The sequence below is a fragment of the Tamandua tetradactyla genome, chromosome 22, assembly GCF_023851605.1.
Source record: "Tamandua tetradactyla isolate mTamTet1 chromosome 22, mTamTet1.pri, whole genome shotgun sequence".
Lineage (NCBI taxonomy): Eukaryota > Metazoa > Chordata > Mammalia > Pilosa > Myrmecophagidae > Tamandua > Tamandua tetradactyla.
Window position 1 is genome coordinate 19759211 of NC_135348.1, and position 25330 is coordinate 19784540.

A 25330-nucleotide genomic window follows, 5' to 3' on the forward strand; every position below is an offset into this window, starting at 1 on the left:
ATACAACTTAGGGGGATCTTTTAGGAAAGATGACAGAGTAGGGAGCTCCAGGAATCATTCTTCCTCCAAAACAGCTACTGGACAGGCAGGAGCTATCTGAAACAACTGTTGTGGGGCTCTGGAGGCCAGACGACCACAGTACATCACCCAGGGAAGGGTAGGAGGAAGTAACTGAGGAACTGAACTGTAGTAAAGGACAATAACTTCCTCCACAGCAGCTAGCCATACTCATTCCCCCCTCTCAAGTGGGCTGCCTCCGAGTTTGGTCCCTGGCTGGCTACTGCAGACCGAGAGGGATGGGAAGTCCTGTTCTCCAAGAACAGAGGTGAGGTCTCAGCCAAGCACTGATCACGGCTTTTGATAGACAGATTCAGATTACTGGGTCACAGCTCCAAACTGCTCTTTCAGCTGGCCCCAGACAGGGACAGCCACAGCCACAGTTTCAACCTGAGCCCCAACAGGGACGGAGGCAGCAGAGGTTTAAAGACATGGGGAATGGGGACTCCTCAGAGATGTGGGGGAGCAGTTTGCAGATGTGGGGCACCATCTTCTGGACAGTCCAGGAAAGCACACTCTAGGGAACTAGTAAAAAAAGGCTTTTGGTGTCATGATCTCACCCCAGGGCTCTTTAGCCCTGGTCCTACTTTGGCTGGGAAATACTGACTTGGGAAGATCCTTTCCAGGGTGACCCTCCTGCCAGAATTTGTCCTCCAGGTCAAAGAAGCTAACAGCAACAAAGAAAGTATAAAAAATAAATGAATAAAATAAATAAAACTGTAGAGACAAAACCAAACAGAACAGATCAAGATTTCTGAAGAAGGAAGAGCGGAAAGGAAACTTTCTTCTAGGGGAGAAACAATTGCACAAATAATGCTGTCTTAAAAATTGTACTGCATATCCAGTGCAAGATTCAAGTGAAGACCTAAAAATATCTGATCATCCAAACATGAGCAGTACTAAAGATCTACAATAATTTGAACCAAGCTTCAAAGGAAAGCCTTGACACAAAGTCAATCGGCAATTAAACCCTAAGCAAGAGACAGAAACTGATGTTCAGGATAAACTCATCAAGATAATCAAATGGCTAGACATTAGCAAAAATTTGCAAGCCATGCTGAGAAACAGGAAGATATGGCCCAGTCGAAGGAAAAATTAAAACTGTAGAGAAGATGCAGAATTGGAATAACTAATCAAAGATGTTCAAACAAATGTCTTTAATCAATTCAAGGAGATGAAGGGAAATAAGGCTAACGAGATAACGGATATTAGAAAGTCACTGTGTGATGTGCACATAAAAAAGAATTTGAAAGGATAAAAACAAGCATAACAGAACTTTTGGGAATGAAAGGCAAAAAAGAAGAGATTAAAAATACCTAACAGCATAGAACAGCAAACTTGAACAGACAGGAGAAAGAATCAGTGAAGTAGAAGGCAGGACAACTGAAATCTCACAGAAGAACAAATAGAGACAAGAATGGGAAAACATGAGCAGGGTCTCAGGGATTTGAATGACAGCACGAAGAGCACAAACATACAGAAGGGTGTCCCAGAAGGAAAAGAGAATGGAGAAGGGACAGAATATTTGAGGAAATAATGGCCAAAAATTTACCAGCTCTTATGACAGATATAAATATATGTATGCAATAAGTGCAATGTACTACAAATAGAATAAATCTCAGAACTCCAAGATGCGTACTAAGCAGAATGTCAGATGCCACAGATAAAGAGGGAATCTTGAAAGCCACAAAAGAAAAGCAATCCATCACATACAAGGGAACTCCATTACGTCTAAGTTCCAATTTCTCATCATAAATCATGGAGGCAAGAGGGCAATGGTTTGATGTATTTAAGGTACTGAAAGAGAAAAAGCACCAGCCAATAATTCTTTAACCTGTGTTTTAGTCTGTCAGAATGCAATGCACCAGAAAAAGGACTGGCTTTTAGAAAGGAGACCTACTTAGTTACAAATGTACAGTTCTTTAGAGGAAAAGCAGCTGGCTTTCATCTGGATTTTTCTGTCACATGGGAAGAAGGCACAGGCGACATTTGCTGGCCTTTCCTTCTGACTTCTGGGTTCCAGTGGCTTTCCTTGGGGCAGTTCCTTTCTGCATCTCCAAACGTCTGTGTCTGAGCTGCTGAGCTCTCCTCTGACCTCTCTTTTAAGCCTCCAGCTAATTAAATTAAACATCACTCATTACAGAAGTCACTCTCCCCAGCCTACCACAGATGCCTCAGCCATAGAGGAATTTCACATGCTGACAATATAGTCCACAGCAACAGAAAACTGGGCACCATCACCTGGTCAAGTTGACCCTTGAACCTAACTACCACAGCCTGCAAAATTATCCTTCAAAAATGAGAGAGAGTTTAAAATATTCACAACCAGAAGCTGAGAGAGCTCATAATGAGAGACCAACCCTACAAGAAATATGAAAGGGAGTTCTACAGGCTGGCGGGGAAAGACAGGGGAGAGAGAGGCTTTGAATAGAGTGCAGAACTGAAGATTATCAGTTCAGGTAACTAAAAGGGTTAAAAGGGAGAGAAAAATAAGATACAACATATAAAAACCAAAGGAGAGAATGGTTGAAGTACTCCTTTACTGTAATAATTCTGAATGTTAGTGGAGCTAAAACTCCCCCATCAAAAAATACAGATTGGCAGAATGGATAAAGTATGATACAGCTGCATGCTGTCTCCAAGAGACTAGAAACAAGGACACAAATAGGTTGAAAGTGAAAGACTGGAAAGAGATATTCCTTGAAAACAGTAACCAAGAAAGAGGTTAGGTGGTTATACTAATATTGGACAAAATAGACTTTAAATGCAAAGCTATTGTAAGAGACAAAGAAAAGCATTATATGTTAATAAACAGGACAACCCACGAGAAGAAATAATCATGAGTATTTATGGTCCAAGCAGTGGTACTCCCACACACGAGGCAAACACTGGCAAAATTAAAGGAAGCAATGGATACCTCCACAATAATGGAGATCTTAGTACGCCACTCTCAACAACAAATGGAATTTCTAGACAGAAGATCAATAAGGAAGCAGACAGCTTGAATAATATGATAAATGAATTAGGCCTATAAGACATATACAGATCACTGCCCCCGAAACAGCAGGATATACATTCAAGTGCTCATAGAAAGATCATTCTCAGGATACACCACATGTTCGGTTACAAAACAAGTCTCCATACATTTTAAAAGATTGAGATTATACAAAGAGTTTTCACTGACCGTAATGGGATTAAGATGGAAATCAGTAACAGGCAGAAAACTGGAAAATTCACAAATATATGGAAGTTAAACAACACACTCTTAAACACAGTGGATGAAAGAAGAAATTACAAGAGAAATTAATAAATATCTTGAGACGAAAATAAGAATACAACATCATACTTATGGGATGTGGCAGAAACAAGCTGAGGGGCAAATTTATAGCCCTAAATGGTTACATTAAAAAAGAAGAGAAAGCTAAAATCAAAGACATGGAGAACTAGGAAAAAGAACAGCGAACTAATCCCAAGACAAGAAGAAAAAAATTTGAGGAGAAATAAATGAAATTGAGAATAACGAAACAACAGAATTAACAAAATCAAAAGTTGATTCTTTGAAAGGATCATTGAATTGACAAATAAATAAAATAAGAAGTGAGAGGTGGTCATTACTTCTGACCACAGAAGTAAATTCCTTAGTAAAAAGGATCTTAAGAGAATACAGTGGACAACTGTATGCCAACAAATTAGACAACCTAGATTAAATGAACAAATTCCTAGATACATGCAAACAACCTACACAGACCAAAAGAAATAAAGATTTCAGTGGACCAATTACAAAAAAGATTGAATCAGTCATTGAAAACCTTACAAGAAAGAAAAACCTAGGGCCAGATGGCCTTGTAGGAAAAATCTACCAAGCATTCAAAGTACAATTAATACTAATCCTGCTCAAACTTTTCAAAAAAATTGAAGAAGATGGAACACTACCTAATTCGTTCTGTGAAACCAACATCACTCTAATACCAAATCCAGATAATGATACTACAAGAAAAAAATTATAGAACAATTACTGCAATGATTATATATGCAAAATCCTCAACAAAATACTTGCAAATCAAAACCAATGGCACATTAAAAAATTGAACAAAATGAATTAGTGGGTTTTATCCCAGATATGCAAGGGTGGCTTAACACAAGAGAATCCTTAATGTAATACACCCCATTAACAAATCAGAAGGGAAAACCACATGAACATCTCAATTGAATGGAAAAAGTATTTGACAAAATACAGCATCCTTTCTTTTTTTTTTCTTTTTTCATCACATAGTTGTATATTCATCATCCTGATCATTTCTTAGAACATTTGCATCAATTCAGAAAAAGAAAACAGAAAAAAAAATTCATACATACCATATCCCTTATCCCTCCCTTTCGTTGATCACTAGAATTTCAATCTACTGAATTTATTATAACATTTGTTCCCCCTGTTATTTATTTATTTTTAATCCATATTTTTTACTCATCTGTCCATAAGGTAGATAAAAAGAAGCATCAGGCACAAGATTTTCACAATCACATAGTCACATTCCGAAAGCCATATCGTTATACAATCATCTTTAAGAAACATGGCTACTGGAACACAGCTCTACATTTTCAGGCAGTTCCTTCCAGCCTCTCCATTACATCTTGAATAACAAGGTGATATCTACTTAATGTGTAAGAATAACCTCCAGGATAACTTCTAGACTCTGTTTGGAATCTCTCAGCCATGGATCCTTTATTTTGTCTCATTTCACTCTTCCCCCTTTCGGTCCAGAAGGTTTTCTCAATCCCTTGATGCTGAGTCCCAGCTCACTTTAGGATTTCTGTCCCATGTTGCCAGGAAGGTCCACACCCCTGGGACTTTCTTGATAAAAGTACTGTGAGAGATAAGAATAGAAGGAAACTTCCTCACCGTGATGAAGGGCATGTATGAAGAACCCACAGCTCATCATATTCAATGGTGAAAGACTGAGAGTTTTCACTTTAAGATGTGGAACAAAACAAAGATGCCCACTGTCACCACTGTTATTCAACATAGTGCTACGAGTTCTAGCTAGAGCAGTTGGCAAGAGAAAGAAAAACAGCATCCAAACTAGAAAGGAAGAAGTAAAACTTTCACTCTTTTCAGATGACATGATACCGTAAGTAGGAAATCTTGAAAAATCTACAACAGAGCTACTAGAGCTCATGAACGAGTTCAGCAAAGAAATGGGATACGAGGACACATGCAGAAGTCAGTAATGGTCCTTCTATACCTTAGTAATGAGCAATCTGAGGAGAAAATAAATTTAAAAATTACATTAACAATAGCAACAAAAAGAATCAAATATCCAGGAGTAAATCTAACCCAAGATATAAAGGACTTACACACAGAAAACTGCAGCACATTGCTAAAAGAAATCAAAGACCTGAATAAATGGAAGGACATTCCATGTTCAGGGATTGGAAGACTAAATATCATTAAGATATCTATTCTGCCCAAATTGATTTACAGATTCAGCGCAATCCCAATCAAAATTCTAGCAACCTACTTAGCAAAAAAGGAAAAGGCTATTGTCAAATTTATCTGGAAGGGTAAAGGTCCCTGAATAGCCAAAATTATCCTGAGAAAGGAGATTGAATTTGGATGACTTACCCTTCCTGACTTTAGAGCATATTACAAAGCTACAGTGGGCAAAATTGCATGGCACTGGCAGAAAGATAAATATATTGACCAGCGGATTCAAATTGAGAGTTCAGAGATAGACTGTCACCTTTATGGCCAATTAATATTTCATAAGGCTGCCAAGTCCACTCAGTTGGGACAGAATAGTCTGTTCAATAAATGGCACTGGGAGAACTGGATATCCATATTCAAAACATGGAAGAGGACCCCCATCTCACACTTGGTATAAAAATTAACTGAAAATGTATCAAAGGCATAAATATATGTACCTGGGACCTTAAAACTCCTAGAAGAAAATGTGGGGAAGTATCTTCAAGATCTCACGTTTGGCAATGGTTTCTTAGACTTTACACCCAAAGCATAAGCAGTGAGAGAAAAAAATAGAGAAATGGAACTTACTCAGAATTGCAAACTGTTGCACTTCAAAGGACTTTGTCAAGAAAGTAAAAGCAACCTACTGAAAGGGAGAAAATATTTGGAAACCACATATCTGATAAGGGTTTAATAATCCAGAATAAATAAAGAAACCTACAACTTAACAATAAAAAGACAAAAAAAAGATAAAAGACTTCAATAGATATTTTTCCAAAGAGAGTTTGCAAATTGCCAGAAAGTGCATGAAATGCTCAACATCATTAGCTGTTAGGGAAATGTAAATCAAAGCTACAGTGTGATATCACTTCACACCTTCTGAAATGGCTACTATTAAAAAAAAAAAGAAAAATACTAATGTTGGAGAGGATGTGGAAGAGTAGGAGCACTCATTCATTGTTTGTGGGAATGTAAAATGGTGCAATCACTATAGAAGATAGTTTGGTGGTTCCTCAGGAAGCTAGGTATAGATTACCAAATGATCCAGCAATCCTGATACTAGGTATATCCCAAAAGATCTGAAACCAAAGACTCACACAGACATTTGCACACCGATGTTCGTAGCAGCATCAGTCACAGTTGCCAAAAGATGAAAGCAACCCAGATGTCTGTGGGACATACACACACACACACACACACACATACACACACACACCCATACCCACAATGGAATATAATTCAACTGTAACAAGGAAGGAAGTCTTGATGTATATGACAATATGGACAACCCTTGACTCATGTTGAATGAAATAAACTAGACACAAAAGGACGAAATTACATAATCTCACTGATACGAACTAATTATAATAAGCAAACTCATAGAGTTAGAATCTAGAATATAGGTTACCTGGGGATACAATAGGGGTAGAAGATTGGAGTTGATGCTTAAGTTGATACAGAATTTCTGTTTAGGTTGATTTTAAATGTTTGGAAATAGATAGTGGTGATGGCACATTATTATGAGTATAATTAGCACTACTGAATTATGTTTGTGAATGTGATTGAAAAGGGAAGTTTTAAGTAGTGTATGTTACTAGAAGGCAAGTTAGAAGATAAAGCATGAGACTGTATGAGAGTGAAACCTGTTGTGGACGAGGAACTTTGGTTAGTGGTGAAAATATAAGAATGTTCTTTCATGAATTTTAACAAACATTTGACACATTACAAGGTTTTAATAATAGGGTGGTATATGGGAGAAATACACCTAATATAAACTATGGACTGTAGTTAACAGTGATATTTTAATATTCTTTCATCAGTTGTACAAAGGTACCACACTGACTCATTAGAGGGATATATGGGAACATTGTATTTTCTATCAACCTACAACTTCTCAAATTTAAAAACAAATCATAAAAAATTATGCTAAGGGAAAGAAACCAGATACAAAGTAATGCATAGTGTATGATTGCATTTATATAAAATGTAAATATAAATAAATCTATAAAGACAGAGTTAGATTAGTGGTTATGGAGGGCTGTGGCAGGATAGAGGGATTGAGGTGACTGCTGAGGGGTGTGACATTTTTCTTTTTGGAGTAAGGCAAAGTTCTAAAATTGATTGTGGTGATGAATGCACAACTCAGTGTTTAGACTAAAATCCATTGACTGTATGTTTTGGATGGTAGGTGAATATATCTAAATAAATGTGCTTTAAAAAAACAGTAATACAGTTTAGATAAATAGAAAGGGATGAAGAGAAGCCAGAGAGCATACAGGTTCAGAGCCTGAACTCTGAGCCAGATGGATGGATTCCCATCCTAGCACTGATATTTCTGCTCTGCAACCTTGGAGAGGGTTCTTCATCTCTCTGTTCTTCAATTCATCTGTAAGATGGAAATAATGATAGAACCAAACTTAGGGTCATAGTGAGCATGAAATACTAAGTCTAAGCTTTCTGCTAAATATTTCCGTATTGGCTCTTTTAAGGACTCCAGTAAGCTAATGAAGTCTCACCTTGAATAGGTGGAGTCACATCTCCATCTAATCAAAATGCCACACCCACAATTGGGTGTGTCACATCTCCATGCAAAGAACCTAATCAAAAGGTCCCACCCTACAATATTGAATCAGGATTCGAAGAACAAAGCTTATCTCTGGGGTCCATAACAGTTTCATACCAGCATAACATACATTGAAATTTGGAAATAAGTTCATTCAACGAGCATTTATTGAGTACTCATAAGCATCATGGAAAATGATACAATGTTATAGGAATACATACATACGTAAACCATTATTCCCAACTTTAAAGAGATTAAATTTCAGAGCCCAGCATGTATTGGAAGAGGTGTATACAATATTCAGACATTTTAGAAAGGCCACTTTGAGTAATGTAAGTGTAATTGATTATATAATTAAACTCATCTTAGAAAAGATATTGGGTGAATACACTTGGCTAAAGAATCTGAACACTGAAAATATTACCTTGAACTTTTTAAGTAATTAAATTATTATTCAATTCTAAATGCCCCATATAAATTCCCCAAGTCACAGCATGAAGTCAAGTACTAAAATGTAATAATGATCAGCTAGGTAGGTTATGCTGCAAGCCACTGCCTTGTATATAAGTGCTAAGGAAAATATTAAACCTTCTTCTTCATAATATTTCATAGCATGACCTTTAATTGGTCTTGAAAATCAACAAAGCATCGGAGAACTAAGGCTTAAAACAAATATGAATTTTATAATTAATTTGAAAGCAAGTATCACTTCTAATAAAATTTGAAAATATCACTCAGTGACTTCTAGTCAGTCAAACTATGGTTCTTATCAGATGTAGCCTTATAAAGTATGAGAGCATTTTTATGAACTAGAATATTTCTGATATTTATAAAACAGTGGAAAAGAGTGGAGGTAACATTGAAATATTGTTTCAGATTCTGGTAATTATTTTCAGTATATTTTCATTTGCGTATCCATTTATTCCCTCTGTGAGAGGGAAGAGGGAAGGATTTTTATACCCATTTTTTCAGATCAGTTGAGGCTTAGAGAAGAGTTTATTTGACACAGAAGCAGTCTCAGATATCTAATTTCCCAAATAACCAATTCATCCTATTGAAGATTTTCTCAGGCTCTTACAATCATCAATAGACTGGCGTTTGTGTTATCTAGGTGTTTGGTTCTTTCTTTTCCTTCCTAGTTTTGCCTAGTGTTTGAGATCGTTTGCTGATTATTTCTTCTTTTGTTTGTTCACTCATTTATTCATCAGAAGCATGTGCAGAACTACTGGGTACTACGTTGTCAACAGCTTTCCAGCAGTGGATCTGAATATAATACACCTGCTTTTCTTTAAAACTCATCTTTTATTGAAAGGGATGTTCTATAAATAAATGAAATGATATAAATTTTAAAAATTGTTTTGCAAGTTATGTCCTATTCATCTTTTAAGCCCAGTTTCAATACTCAGTGCATGTGGAGCAGATATAGCTGTTGTTGAATGGTGTGGCTTGTGTTTTATCTGAATTAGTAAGTTTGTCTGTGATGAATGTGCGAAGTATTAATAGCCATAATTGTGATCATCAATAGTTATTTTTTAACTCAAGTTAATTGGTATAGTATAGGACTACTCTGTTAAATTTTTATTTTTGTGAATTCCTCACATATATTAGGTCTAAGCAGAAGATGTCTGGTTCTTCAGGAATTTTTTTTTAATTGAAAACTTTCTTAATGAAACGCAAGTTCAAGTTATGGGCAGGACACAGTGGCTCAGCAGGCAGAGTTCTTGCCTGCCATGCCTGAGACCCAGGTTCGTTTCCTGGTGCCTGCCCATACAAAAAAATAAAAAGCAGGTTATTACCTCAGCCCTTAGCTCAATTTGGTACTTCTGATATTTCTTCTATATTTATCCATCATTCATTCATCTTCCCAATTATGTACCAATCTATTCATCTACCCCCCGCCATCTACCCCCAAATCCTCTCATCCATCTTCCTTTTTTTTTTCATTTGTCTATTTTAAGAGCCCATGAGAGAAACATGAAATAAAGGCAGTTGCTATTAAAGTTAATATTAATTTTTTAGTTGTAATTATGATGAAAATACTATTTATTCCAAAAACGAGGCATTTTGATGTTGGGAAAACAAATATAAACCAGGATTGTGCTGAAATCAGAGCATGTGATCACTTTACTGATAAAAAAAAAAAAGATAGAACAGAGACTTCCCTAAGGTAATACACTTAGTCAGACTGTCCTAGGAATTGTTGTCAACTGGTAGGTTTATATAAGATTTAGTTGTGCCATATGTAATTTATTAGCATATACAATAATTTATCCTTCTGAATTTTTTTAATCTCTATTTCACATATATTTGTTGTATGATCTTGGATAAATTTCTTAATCTCTCTGCTCTCAGTATCCTCATTATAAAGTGAGATAATAGCACCTGCTTATGAAATTTTAAATTAGTTCATTTATATAAGCATTCAGAACAGTGCCTGGTTTTAGTAGGCATTCAGTGAATTTTAACTATTACTATATTTATCATGGTGCCTACCTCTGTCTGCTGTGCAATAGTTTTGTGATACCTTTCCTGTCTTCCCCAGTAGGCTGAAAACTTGTCGAAGACAGAATAAGTCTAGATTGTACTAAAGATGATTCACTAGGCTTCTGTACAGCGTATGCAGTATCTTACATGTAGGAGATCCACAGTGAAGATTTGTAGAACGAATGAAGGGAGGGAGGGATTTGTTCTCCTAATACCCTAAATAATAGTAATTTGGCTTTGTACATCTTATTTTAGAAAGATATCTAATAGACAATGTTCCTATAGGTATAATAAGGAGTCTTGAGGAAAAGAGTGCTTTAACCAGTAAATGTCAATGTTCAGTGATAATTGAGTTCATTCAAGGCATTCCAGACATAATTTTCATTTGCCCTTCTCATTTATGACTATTTATGTTTTCACAGCTCGCAAGTCAAAGAAGTTGGGAAAGTTAAAAGGGATTCATGAGGAACAGCCACAGCAGCAGCAGCCGCCACCCCCACCCCCCCAGAGCCCGGAGGAAGGGACCACCTACATCGCCCCTGCAAAGGAGCCCTCGGTCAACACAGCGCTGGTTCCTCAGCTCTCCACGATCTCACGAGCGCTCACGCCTTCCCCTGCTATGGTCCTGGAAAACATTGAGCCTGAAGTTGTGTATGCAGGCTATGACAACTCAAAGCCAGATACGGCCGAAAATCTGCTCTCCACCCTAAACCGCCTGGCAGGCAAACAGATGATTCAAGTCGTGAAGTGGGCAAAGGTACTTCCAGGTAGGAGCGCCTCTCTTTTCATGGTCTGTATCCAGAACTAACCAGGTCAGGGCGGCAGCCTTCACCGTATCCAGCAGTCCCTTCACCATACCATATCCAATGACACTTCTTTATAATTGTTGGGTCAAGAAATACTTAAAATAAAAAGGAACATTTGAATTATGCTATTAACCATAGCCGTATTCTAACAGAAAGTTGGAGTTAGCTTTCTTTAAATCCTACTATCAAATGTTCAAACTAATATCAGGTTGATAGACTATAGGAAAAATCTGGTGGTGCTAGGCTTATTTCTTCTGAGTATGTAGAGTTAAGGATTCTTATTGTTAATGTAACGTATACATTTTTTATGTTGATGATTGAAATAGAAAATTTCATCCTGAGAATATTAGTAAGAAAAAATAATGTTTTATTTGTGAAAACACAAGCTGAGTCCAGTAGCAACAGCTCTTAACCATCTAATATTAGCATAGACCAAGTAGACTAAGGCCTGTGAAGTGGCAAGAGACCCCAAAAGATTCTTCTTTCAAAAATGTCATCTTGCCCCCAACACCCTTTAAATTGTCCCTGAAATTCCTACTTTGACTGTTTTTTAAGTTATAGGTTTTTATTTATAAGAGTCCTGTTAAAGGACAGAAACATAACTTAGAACTGATGTCACATTGTCCATCAGTTCATTAACCCAAAGCAGTTTCTTAGTTAACCTGTGGCCAGCCGGAAGCCATAAGATAGAGACTGGGAAAGGCTCCATGGCTGATGCTTTGGAGGAGAAGCTTGCCCAGACGAAACTCTGTAGTCAGGAAAATAACATGAAGCCATTAGGGATAAAAGGGGTGAGAAGAAGAACCAAAAACTGGCTTGAGGCCCAGGAAAGAAGTGTGTGGCATGCAGGAGGAGAGGCACCAGGGACGCTGTTCTACTCCAGAGCTTTGTGAGAGTCTGGTGTTATCCCAGACTACGGGAAACAAGGGATAACTTTTTTTTTTTTTTTTTTTAACATGGGCAGGCACTGGGAATTGAACCCAGGTCTCCGGTATGCTAGGCAAGAAATCTGCCACTGAGCCACCATCACACCACCCTAGGAATAACATTTTTTAGCCACTATAAATTCATGAAAATTAAAATCCTCCAACTTATTTCAGATATTGACAGTTACTGAATTACCTGGTATTAGAATTGCAGGTGGGGATAAAGCAAGTTTTACAGCTTGATGCACATTCTTTCAGTGTGGCCAAGAGTTTTAACCATCATCCACACTAAAACTCCTACCAAACGCTCCTGTTTTGGTCTGCTCTAGCAACTCACCCTCACTGAGAATTTGGGATTAATTTAAAATGAAATGCTAAGCAGGGCCAGGCCAGATGGTGCTCTAAAAGGCATAGTTCAAATAATTTGAGTCTTTTAGAGAAAGGTGGCTGCTCAGAGTTAACTTAAGAAGCGTCTTCCTGGAATGTTCTTAAATGCTAAGTGTATTTCTGTGATTAATTGTTCTGTTCTTCAGGATTTAAAAACTTGCCTCTTGAGGACCAAATTACCCTAATCCAGTATTCTTGGATGTGTCTATCTTCATTTGCCTTGAGCTGGAGATCGTACAAACATACGAACAGCCAATTTCTCTATTTTGCACCAGATCTAGTCTTTAATGAGTAAGTACCTATTAATTAGCTGTCATAAAATAAACTGAAGGGTTATTCGTTATGTTTTCTTATGATTTTTAAATAGGTGCATGTTTGTGAAAGATGCTATTGACACTGGCATTCTTCTGAGATTAAAAAATCTGTAGTTTGCAAATTTAGGATTTACGTGTTTACAAAATCATAATGCACCCTTCTGATATATTTGTATCAGCATATATATATATATATATATATCAGTCTATATATCAATATGTGGGAATTGTCCTAAAGAAAGGGGATCCAGTTAGCTCTGGAAACTTGACTGATACACAGCCACAATTAATAGAAAACAGTCTCTTTTGGTATCTATACCCGTTGGTTATACTATCTAATTTCTAGGAAATGTGAATATATAAAGTGCCAGTTTTTATGAGACTGTATAATGGTTCTTTTGTTAACAATATACAGCTGCTCAATGTGTTTTCATGACAATCCTAATTACCCTTCTTTGCAATCATGAAAGAAGCCAAAATGTTATTCTGTAGTGAAACATTTTTAGTTTTATGATGCATTTTAAAAGATTGAAAGAATTGAAATGAATTTTTCCTTGGCCATGAATTCCTTCCTATTTTGAATTTACATTTTACTACTGTTTGCATCCCACATTAGCATGTTTCATTTTTGTTTATATCCAGTGACACTTCTTTATAATTGTTGGGTCAAGAAATACTTAAAATAAAAAGGAACATTTGAATTATGATAGTAACCATAGCCATATTCTAACAGATGGCTCTCTCTAGAGATATGAAAATAGGGGATTGAGTAAGGAAGGAGGCAGATGAGAGATAGGTTGGTGATAACAGGAAGAAAACAATACAAAAGAATAAAAGCAGACACATAATGCCAAGGTACCTGAATAGTTCAAATAGTAATTTATCTAAGAATACCAGTCCACCCAAACATTGTGTGCCACAAAGACAAGTTTACTCCAAAGATAAATTTGGATATCAGTTGTTGGTTTTCAAGGTGACCCCTCTTGGTAGTTTGTCAGAAATAATTTTAATACTATATAAATCTTCACCAAAAGTATAAAGTGAAGCCAAACATGACACACATATTTTAATTTACTTGTTTTTCTCAATATGCAGATTATTTTCATTAAATAAGTAGCCTGTTTTAAAATAAATTCTGTAAGCCAGAAGAAAAAAATATTAAGGAGGGCCCTTCTTTTAAAAGGAGGTGTTGGTAAATGCCATCCAGTGCATCTATATTTGATGTTTTCACAGAAGATAAAATGACCAATTTAATCCTGTTTAGTACATCTTTTAATTTTAAATTCTGTGTAAACATCTGAACATGCAACTTCCAAACAAAGTGAAAAATTGAAAGAATCCCCTTTTAAAAGTGAAACTAGGAATCATCTATATTTGAAGACTGTGGCAATTAATGTCATTCTGTGGTTCAGGAAATAAATAAATAATATAAAAACAAAAGGTCACCTAAGCATATACGTGTTCATATATTCTAGAAAATATTGTTGGAGAAAGTGGAAGCAGCAAAAGAAAACTGCTTCTTATGCCATCAATAATTAAATATTAAGATTTTATATGATTATTCGAACAAAAGTGTTGTTTCCTGTTCTTAAAACATTTATCCTCAACTCCAATCCAGACTTTGTAGGTTTTCCTTCAAATGGACTTGATAACTGCACTTAATATCCTGTTTATAAAAATGTACATCTAAACATTATACATTCAGGGAGTGTATGTGCAACCTACTGTGAGATATTTGGAAGATGGATGGATGATGGATATAGATGAAGAGAGAGAAAGAAAAAGAGAAAGTAAGGCAGGGAGAGAGGGAGGGAAAGAGGAAAGAAGGAAAGAAAGAAAGAAAAGAGAAGGACGGGAGGAGAGAAAACAAGGGAGGGTGGGAAGGAAAGAAAAAAGAAAGAAATGGCAAGCAAAGGTGGCAAAATATTTAAAGTCATGGATCTGGGTATCTAGAGGATGGATGGATGGCGTTCTCTGCTTAGGGGCCGTATTATTTTTGCAACTTGCAATAAAAAGTTAAAACTTGAAGAATGTTTTGGAAGCATTTAATGGGAAGGATTGCTCAAGTCAGGAAAGGTTTCCCTTGGAATAATTAAGCTGGTGTCAACCAGGTGGAGTAGGTACAGGAAGAGTAATGTTGATCTAAGCTAAGCGACCTGCATGTGCAAGGTCCAGTGGCAGAAAGGATTGAATCTCCTTCAGAGAACTGAGAGCAAGACAATGGCTGGGTCACTGAAAACAGTGGAAATGTTAGGAGGCTAGAAGAGAGCTGGAGACCAGATCACATAGGCTTTGGAGGCCAGTTTAGGAGTTTGGTTCTTTATACTAGGTTATTTATCCTCAGAGCAGTAGAAAAGCTATTCTGTTCTAAACAGTGAGATAATATTTCCAGATTTTCTCTTGGAAAGTTCCCTCTGAATGTAAGATGGAGAATAGTCTGGAAATGGGTCAGAAAAGATGCGGAAATACCAGTCAGGAAACTGAGTCAGAAATCCAGGTAGGGGAAGTTAGTAGCTTGGGCAAGAATGGTAGCTTATAGGTTTGCAGAGCTGCTCTCACAGATATCACACAATGGTTACCTTAAACAATGGGAACTTATTGGCTCATGGTTTTGAAGCTAGAAAAGTCCAAAATCAAGATATCAACAAGACTTGCTTTCTTCCTGAAGACTGTAGCATTCTGGTGCAGGCCCCTGGCAATCCTTGGGGGGGTTCCTTGGCTTTCCCATCACCTGGCAAATGTCTTCTCCTTTCCCTTTTGGGTTCCCACTGATTTCCTGCTTCTGGATTCTTTCTGTGGCTATCACTTTATAAGGCCTCCAATAATCCACATTAAAAGACTCCTTATTCATTTGGGCCACACTTAACTAAAAATAACGTCTTCAAGAGGTCCTGTTTATAATGGGTTCTCACCCACAGGGATGCATATTAAGATTAATAACATGTCTAAATTGGGGTGTGTGATTCAGTCTCAACAGGTGGTTGAGTGGTTTATGACATGGTGAGAAATATAATGATGAAAAGGTGAAGTGGATGGGAGTGGCTGGTGGATTAGATGTTGGGAGGGATTGGAGGTGAGGGAGAAGTAGGTGTCCAGGATGTTCCCAGGAAAGAAGGTCAGGCTTGGATGTGCAGGAGGAGAGCATGGGGCCAGTTTGAGTTGCCTTTAAACCGATATTCAAAAGGAGCTATTAATAGGCAATTTTTTACAGGTCAGAAACTTAAAGAGAGTTGCAAGCTGAGGATAAAAATTTTGAATTCATTTATAGAGGGGCTAATTAAAGGAGGAAAAACAGGAGAGTGTTGTCACAGAACTCAAAGAAAAAGAGGGCTTCAAGAACGTTTTGTTTCCCAATGTTGAATCTTAATTGTGATCCCAGTGAGACAAAAACTAGAAAACACAAAATATTCCTCATCCATTGATGAGGAATATCTTTCACATGCCTCACCCATGGATGAGCAAATACCTCTCACATTTGTGTCTTCTGAACATGCCCCTGTACTTTTCCCCGAGCCATTACCTGTGTTCCATTCCCTTCCACCAACGTGAAGGAAGCAGGCTGGCACTTTGTGGAATGAAGGAATGTGTGCTGCTCAGTGGAGGGTAGAATGCACCCATGCGAGCCTCCCTGGCTTCGCTGACACCAGTGCACACACGGCATTGGCAGCTCTTTTTTAAGCTCCTGCATCTCTCTCTCCTTTCATCTGGACGAACCTCCTGGAAGTCACAGACTGTGTCTTAGTCATTTTTGAGTTTCTAGCCCTTGGCCTGCCTGGGGCATAGTAGGATATTCTATAAATACATGCTGAATTAAGGAATTGTTGAATAAATGAACCAAATAATCCCTTAAAGGAAGGGGCTTTCTAAACTGTCACTTCCAATTATGGGGATGAAATTTACGTGAAAAGAAGTGTGGTGTTGGGATGCATTGTTTTCATTAACAGAGGCACTGCTATACTTGAAAAATATGAGCAAAATTTTAATAATTGATCATTTATATTTGTCTTCAACTATGAAACAATCTAAAAGTTACTGAAAGTTACCAAAGGTATAATCCTTCAGTTGTGCATGAGGTTTTTTTTTTTTTTTTTTTCGGAGATGGGAGATAACTAGGAATAGGCAATAATTAAGGAAAACATTTTTTCAGTTCTTTATTAAACATTAGGGTGAGATATGAGTTAATACTTTAAATTAGCACAGAATTTTTTATATTACAAATTCAAAACTTTTTAAATACGTATTTAATGATTGATTAATCAGTTTTACCTTGAAATAGCTTATTGTATATTGCTACACATCACTACACGTATTCAAATTCTTGTCAATTCAGAACTCCCATTTAAGCCTCTAATGATATTTCTTCAAATTGTTTTGCTTTCGTTCTGAAATGAAAGGTCAATGTTACCCTGATTTTAAGTTCTAGCATATACTTTGAAATTAAAAGTACATTTTAAAGCATTTTTATATTGTCTAAAGTAGTAACCCAGTGAAGGTGTCTTTAGGGTGTCCTTTTACTGTCTTCGTAGTTCTGAGCCTTTTATTCTTTGTTGCAGAGACATGATCAGAGAGAGAGAGAGAATGTGTGTGAGTAAATTTAAAAGTCTTTCTGTGGCTTTCTGGGCCCCTAGGTGTGCGCTGTCTGAATGTAAGCATCTTCCAGTGGGGCTGGGATAGTGTTAGATTAGATCATTGGTGAGGAAAGGTGAATCCAACCCACTTTGTCCTCACTCTGAAGCACTGGATGCCTGATGGCAACACCAGTAAAGAGTGTCCAGTCGTTATTTCGTCTCATGTTTTAGGGCCCGCTGCCTCTCCCAGTGCTCACTGGCAGATCGGTGTGCTGGTAGGTGGCCCCCCTGTCCCCAGTGGAGGGCTCTCCCTGGGCACTCAGCACTGGTGCGCTCGCCGGGTCCCTCTGCACCTCCTCCTGCAGCTCTGGTAGAAGCCTGGCTTGGGAACAGGCTGTGTTAGGAGGGATCGGACGCTTCTCCTGATGGGGCCAGTTGTGGTGGGAGTTCACATGTGCCAAGCCCCTCCCTCCTGTCCCCTGGTTAACAGTCATAAACCACTAGCGGTGACTCCTGCACTTGGGGGGCTTGCTCCAGCAGGGCTGAAACCAAGGAGGAACCAGGGACAGGAATTCTGATGGAAGGTGGCATATGAAGGACATAGTACCTGAGGGAGACAGGGCAGAGGGAACTATGGGGCCTGAGGAAATACCTTCAGCCATGAACAAGATATAGTCGCTCAGGTGCAAGTGGGGACAAAGGAAAGACAGTTTGGGTAAGCCAAAAACCAAACCAAAACTTTCCCTTTTTGTCGCTTCCTTTTTAAACAGTATTTCTTCCCCTCTATTACCCTAACATATTTTTAAGAATTCAGGTTGGGATAAGAAACCACTCCCAGCCGTTGTAACACAAGCAGGCAAGAAGAGGAAAGTTCTTGAACACCAGGGGTAATTTAGCTGTGGCTGCTGCTTCTGAGTTACTGCTCACATGAATAGAGTCACCTAAGTTGAGACTGCGAAACACAGGAACTGTCCTTCCTTACCTGCAAATAATCAAAACGGTGGAAAGAGTAATGTTAATTTAAGACTAGAACTGTAAATAGATTTTTCTAATTCACTCAGTGAGCCCTCTTCCCTTCCTTTTCTCAACCCCTGCCCCTCATTTTGAACCAGTCTTGGGAAAAGGAGATAAATGATAAATGATTCAACCCAGTCATTCCTTCATTCCTTCCTCCACTCATTTGTTTTCAAACATTGATTGAGCATCTTCAAGGTACCAAGCACCATTGGAGGCATTAGGAATACACTAATTTCCCTCATGGAACTCAATCTCTGGCAGTATCTGGGTAGGGTTGGAAAGAAATGAAGGCCGTATTTTGAGGAAACCCCATCTACTGCATTCCCAAGGAATATGGCTCAGATAACATACCATCATCTGTGTATATTAAAATAAGAAAATGTTTAAAATAGTAAGATGGAATGTTAGTAAATTCCTTCAGAGGGTTTCCAGGAGCCCATTGTTTGCCGTACTCCTTTGGGCACTTCAGTGGATCCAAACTTGTTCTTGACTCAGGTCTTCACACTTAGCCTTTCCTCTGTGCAGGAGGATGCTCTTTCTCACCTTGTCTCAGCTCAAAATATTCCTCCTTCATAGAGTCCTTTGCCGACTACCAGATCTAGACCTGAACCCCCTGCCCAGACTCTCCACCATCACCAGTCTGTTTTCTCTTTGGTAATCTCCTGCCCCCACAGGGTGTGCTGGGAGGGCAGGACCCTGGCCTGGCTGGTGGACCGCTGTGTCCCCAGTGCCTGGAACAGTGCTGGGATCAGGACGTGCTTGACAAGTTAAATAATTTTTAAAAGCTGTTTGTAGTATTAATTCCTCACAGCTTCTCTATATAAACTCTGCGCTGGCCAAATTAACCTTTCTTTTCTCTCAGTCCTGTCTTTCCATTGCAGCACCTTTACTCCGAACATTTTCCATCTCCCTTCCTCAAGCCCAGCACAAAGGATGATTCCTCTCTCAATACTCCTCTTACCTCCCTCTTACTTCTCTTCTCCCCACCTCAACCCATGACAGCCAAAAGTGACTTCCCCCTTCCCTTTAAACTCTATACAGCACTTCTTTGCTATAATTTTTTTTTTTTACTATTTGTGTGCTCTGTGTGTGTATCTCCATATATACCATAAATTTCTAGAGGTCAGAGAATATAATTTTAAAAATGATCTATAATGTCTAGTAAAATACTTCATACAAAATTGGTACTCAACAACTATTTTGGGTTTGGTAGTGATTACTCCTTATAGCACAATGGCCAAAAGCAGTATTTTTGGTGTGGATTTACTTTATAACTTTCTGGTCTTAGCATGTGTACTTAATACAAAGGATTCATTTTGGTAGACTTCTTTTAAAGTTTTACTTCAAGAGCACTGCTATATGTTAATAATTCTTGGGTGGTGCTTTTGTAGTGTACTTGAGAAATTTCCTGAGACATTCATGAAGCTGGGTAATTGGCAGTATAGTATGAACTTAAAGCAAAACAAATATAAGACTGCAAATGGAATAAATTCTTTAAGCTATAAATAACTATGTCAGGATCAGAAGGAGCAGTAATGATGCGGGAAATGTATCTACACATTAATTTGCTTAACTAGAGGGAGCTGTGTTCCATTTTGAAACTGTTTAAGAACATATGTTATCTTTATAAGGCTTAGTGTAACTAATACTAGCATATCACTCTTTATTTCAGTTAAAGCACTAAACGACTTTAATCTCTTCAGCTAAAAATACCATCCGACACAAACTAAAGTTGCTGGAGTTGATTTTACCTGGTTTCTTTATTTGAAAATTTCAAAATCAGAGAAAAATTAATTTTGATGCAGTGATCAAATCACAGTATTGGGACAGGTGACAAGGAACAGATCAGTCAGTGATGCAACAAAGGAAGGCTTCAACCTTCCTCCCTTAACACAAGTCACAAGGCACAAAAATTGTCACTCTAATGGAACTGCCCCCTGATCAAAGGAGGGGAAACACTTGCATGCGCCTTGGAATGCAAAGTGTTTGTATTTCAGGTCCTAGGATGGGGACTGTTCTGAAAGAAAGATGTGGAGGAGGGAAGGGAACAAGAACGAATGAAGGTCGTATCTGGACCCTCAGCCTCGGGAGTAAAGATGCTGTGTCTCCATCAGTAGTGCCCCGCTGCAGAGGTGCCCATCCCAGCACACATGCGGACAGGTGGGGCTGCCTCTGTCTAATGTGGCCATCACCTATTTGTTTCTCCCTAGTCTAGACAATACCTCAATAGAATTAGTAGTCTATGAACTCCTAACTTCCCTTTTTGCCCTTCCAGCACAGTGTCACTTTCCCTTTACATGGATGCTGTAGTCCTAATGTAATTAATAATCTAGCAGTCTGAAGGGGAGGGGCGCTGAAGGATTAGGAACAGATGCTGAGAGCTTGAGAAAGGCAGCATACTATGCACCAGCTCTAGTACATTGTCTGTTTAATCCTTACAACTCTGTGTGGTGGGAATTTATAATCTCTCATCTAAGGATGAACCTAGGTCCCTTTTGGTCTAAAGCTCAGACCTTTTCAGCTACACCTGGCTTCTACATTGACTGTAGAACCTGGTTTATCAGGGAGTTTCATACACTGTAGACCTCTGAAGCAAAAATTGCGTCCAGATGGTGTATATATTTGGAACCTTTAATAACCAATCGCTTACCATTTTTATGAGTTATACTTGATAATGAGTGAGACATTTGCCCATCATATAAGAACACAAATGGAAAATAAACTATTCTTAGACAAACTGGAACTTTGATTCAAAGTTTGGATTATTTCTTCAAGTATGTGTGCCTCCCTTTCTTTTCATGTAGGTAATAGTTGAGAACTCAATTTTGGGCTAGAAGTTTTAATAAATTCTCTAAATATGCTTTTCTTCCTTTCTGACACCATACCAGGAAGTAAGAGGTCAATTGTTGAACACCTGCTTTGCCATGAATGAGTTTGATGTTGTCAAGTGAGTTAGCTTGGCTAAGGCTTCATTTCCCTTCTGCAGAGTGAGGAGATTGGAGCAGATCAGTAGTTCCCAAACTTTTTGTTCTCAGGACCTCCTTTCTATATTAAAGATTTACTGAGTGTCCCAAAGAACTCTGATTTACATGAGTTATAACAATATCTAACATACAAGGACTTAAAACAGAAAATTTTAAAAATATTTATCAATTCATTTAAAAATAACAATAACTCATTATGTTAGCAGAAATGACACATTTTAATGAGAAATGATTATTTTTTCTAAAATCAAAGAAAAAATTTAGAAATAAGAGTGACATTGTTTTAATTTTTGAAATTTCTTTACTGTGGATTAAAAGAAGACAGTTACAATCTCATATCTACTTCTTACAATCTGTTGTGACATATTTTCATTGAAGCATATAAAGAAAATTCAGCCTCACTCAGATATGCAGTCAGGAAAAGGAGGACCTCGCAGATTCCTTGAAAGGGACTTGGGGAAATGCCCAAGAGTCCTCAGACCACACTTTGAGAACCACTGTGCCAGATGATCTGTGGAACCCAACTCCAGACCTAGGAGCTCACTACTAACTAGCAATGACCTTGGGGAAAACCTCACTCAACTTCCAGACCTCTGTCTCCTCATTCACAAAAGACTCAATAATCTATATTTCAGACACCAGAGAATCAAAGCTAAATAGAACATGGTCTCTGCACTTAAAGGGTCTCAGCCTAGAGGCGAAATATTTACCAAGCTTACCATGTGCCATTCACTATTGATGTTTTTGTAACAATCTCATTTATACCCATTCATATTTCAGGGTAAATTTAAGTAATGCTATTTTATAAATTACACAGCTGCCTCTGGCACAGAGAGAGAGGTTTGCTAAATTATTCAAGATCATATAGCCATTGAGAGGTGGAGCTCAAGATTAAGTCCAGGATGAACCCATATGGCTCCCATAATCTGCAGAAGGATGGAGGTGGAAAGGTCTCAAATACCCCTTCCCACTCCTATGGTGCATGCTTCTCTAGTTCTACTTTACCCAGAAGAGAACTTATTTTTTTAACTATGAGTACCTGTGGTTAGAAATAGGTCAATTAAAAAAAATGAGGAGGACAGTATTATAAATGAATAGCCTACTCATGTCCCCTAAACTGAGATTAAAAATCTCTTTATTTTTATTGTTTAGCTAAAATATCATAAATCGTGGATAGCATAGCGCCAGTCAGTACGTTTTTGGAGAATACCTTCGGTATGTAAAGAACTGTAGTAGCTGTTGACATAGCTCCAAAGAAGCGAAGGACACAGCTTCCATCCTCCAGAATTTCGTAGTGTGGTTGGAGTTTTAAGACACAAGCACATGAATGGCTTACCTAACAGGATGAAGCACAGATGACAAATAAATATTATAGATGGGTGAGCCAGGAATTTAAAGTGAGAGTGATTGCTCTGGACTAAAGTGGTCAAGGAAAGCTCCCTGGCAGAATTGATTAGCTTTGAAGGCTGTGAGAGCCTCTAAGTGAGGGTCAGAACTTGACTAGCATGGAGGAGAGGATAGTACAATCTAAGCGGGAGAAACTACTCTGCCAGAGCAGGGAAGAAGATGAGTTTCCAAAAACCAGAGTTTAAGTTTTCAAACCACAGGACACGAAGAACTGTGAACTTACAGATCAGAATGGAGGGGAGTTTCTTTACTGCTCTCTTTTTTTCCTCTCTAGCTCTGCCTTCTCCACTGTATTCTTACATTTCTGCCTTCCTTCTGTGGCTGGCCCTTTTGTTTCCTCTCTTTTTTCTCATACTTCTGCTTCTCCTTTACTCCTCTTTCCCTCCATTTTCTGCCTATCTCTTTTCTTCCCTGCATTGGTTTAAGTTGCCGGCAGGCAATATACCCAAAATGGCTTTTTAAAAGGGAATTTAGTAAGTTGCAGTTTATATTTCTAAACCTAAGAAACTATCCAAACTAAGGCCTTTAATTCAAGAAAGGCCAGTGCGTCTGGAACCCTCTGTCAGCTGGGGCATCACGTGGCTGGCATCTGCTGGTCCCTTGTTCCTGGGCTCCATTGCTTTCAGCCTCTGTCCCTGTGGGGGCTCCTCCCTTTGCTTCTCCAGGGCTGGCTTTCATCTCTTGGCTTCCCTTGGCTCTCTTCAGGTTCTGGTTTGCTTAACATCTCGTGGCAACATCTGCTGGTTGGAGCATCAGATGCTGGCTCCAAGCATTGCCAAACATCTGTGTCTGTTCTAAGCTCTCTTTCCAAAATGCTTCCTTTTTTAAAGGACTCCAGTAAACTAATCAAGACCCACCTGGAATTGGTGGCATCCCATCTCCTTCTAATCAAAAGTTCACACCCAGAATTGGGCATGTCATATCGCCATGGAGATCATTTAATCAGAAGTTTCTACCCTACAATATTGAATCAGGATCGAAAGAAACGGCTACTCCTATAAGATTGAATCAGGATTAAAACATGACTTTTCTGGAATGCAGAATATTTTCAAACCTGCACACTCTCTTTCATCTTTATTCTCTTTTCCCTAGAGCTTCACAGTTCTTCAGTAGCTCTTATTCACCAAATAATGCATTTGTTAATATACATATATATACATTATATTCTGTATATAAATATATATATATATATATTATATCCTGTTGTCTTACTTTTAAAATTCACTGCTTTGAAAGTCTCCCTGGCAACATGGGAGGTGACTCCCAGGGATGGGCCCGGCCCTGGCACCATGGAATTGACAATGCCTGCCTGACCCAAAGGAGGGAAAGAGTTGTAACAAATAAGGTATCAGTGACTGGACAGTTCAAATAGAGTTGAGAGACTATTCTGGAGGCTATTCTTATGCAAGTTTCAGCTAGATATCGCTACTTATCATATTTTGCCAAACCCTAACCAGAACCATTCCTGCCAACCGTAAAGAACACCTAGGGCTCCATCTGAGATTCCACGGGTTCCATGCACTATGATTACTTTTCAGAAACCTACAACCTCTAAATAGGTTTCTAGGTCAGATAGACTGGAGGGGCCAGCCTCTCCAGAATATCATCTAGTTCCATCGTTATCAATAGCCTTTTCCAATCTGAAAAAGTTAGAATGGGCATAACCCAAATACCCCTAAAGAGTGGGAGAAAGATCAGAGGAGAAGATAAGAGTTATAAGAGAAAAGATAGAATTTAACAAATGAATATGACTGCTGAATCATTATATAGATATTTCTCTTGGTCTCTAGTGTTTTGGAGCAGCTAGAAGTAAAATCCTAAAATTGTGGCATTGTAACCCATACCAAACTCTGCAATCCGTTCTGCAACTATTTGTTGCAGTGTGCTTTGAAATTTATTGCTTTTTTTAATACATGTTATTTTTCACAATAAAAAAAAATTGCTGCCTTAAGACTTCTGTAGATGTTTTCAGTAGAAGAAAACTGACAAAGCCAAGTTGCTATTTATTCAGTATGATCTTTTGTGCCCTTTTCTTTGGGGGTGGTGATCCTAAATGGAAATTTTTTTCTTGCAATTCAACCAGTCTTGGTCTTGGTATTAAAATCACTGAAATTTCTGTCCCAGAAGTTACTTGTAGAAATGACTTTGATTTTTCTTTTCCTGGCTGCTGTTGCTTGTCCTTCTTGCAGTAAACATTGCTGCCAACTGGTTGCCATTCCCACCCCCACCCCACCCGCTCTCCTTTATGTGGAAAATTACAGTGAGGGAGGGACTTGAGTTACATTTGCCTCTCTCTTAACAAGGTCCCAAGGAGCCCAGTACTTGGTTGGGCTCTGGGGTCCTGTCTCCTTAA

At 38.3% G+C, this 25330-nt stretch overlaps 1 protein-coding gene across 6 annotated transcripts in view; it reads left to right on the forward strand.

Moving 5' to 3' along the window:
• NR3C2 (nuclear receptor subfamily 3 group C member 2) overlaps positions 1-25330 on the forward strand; it is a 396224-nt gene that overhangs the window by 319347 nt on the left and 51547 nt on the right. For all 6 annotated transcript variants that reach the window (XM_077139862.1, XM_077139861.1, XM_077139859.1 and 3 more), the window contains 2 exons: positions 10991-11335; positions 12834-12978. In XM_077139862.1, coding sequence (XP_076995977.1) covers positions 10991-11335; positions 12834-12978 — 490 coding nt within the window. The remainder of the gene's footprint in view (positions 1-10990; positions 11336-12833; positions 12979-25330) is intronic.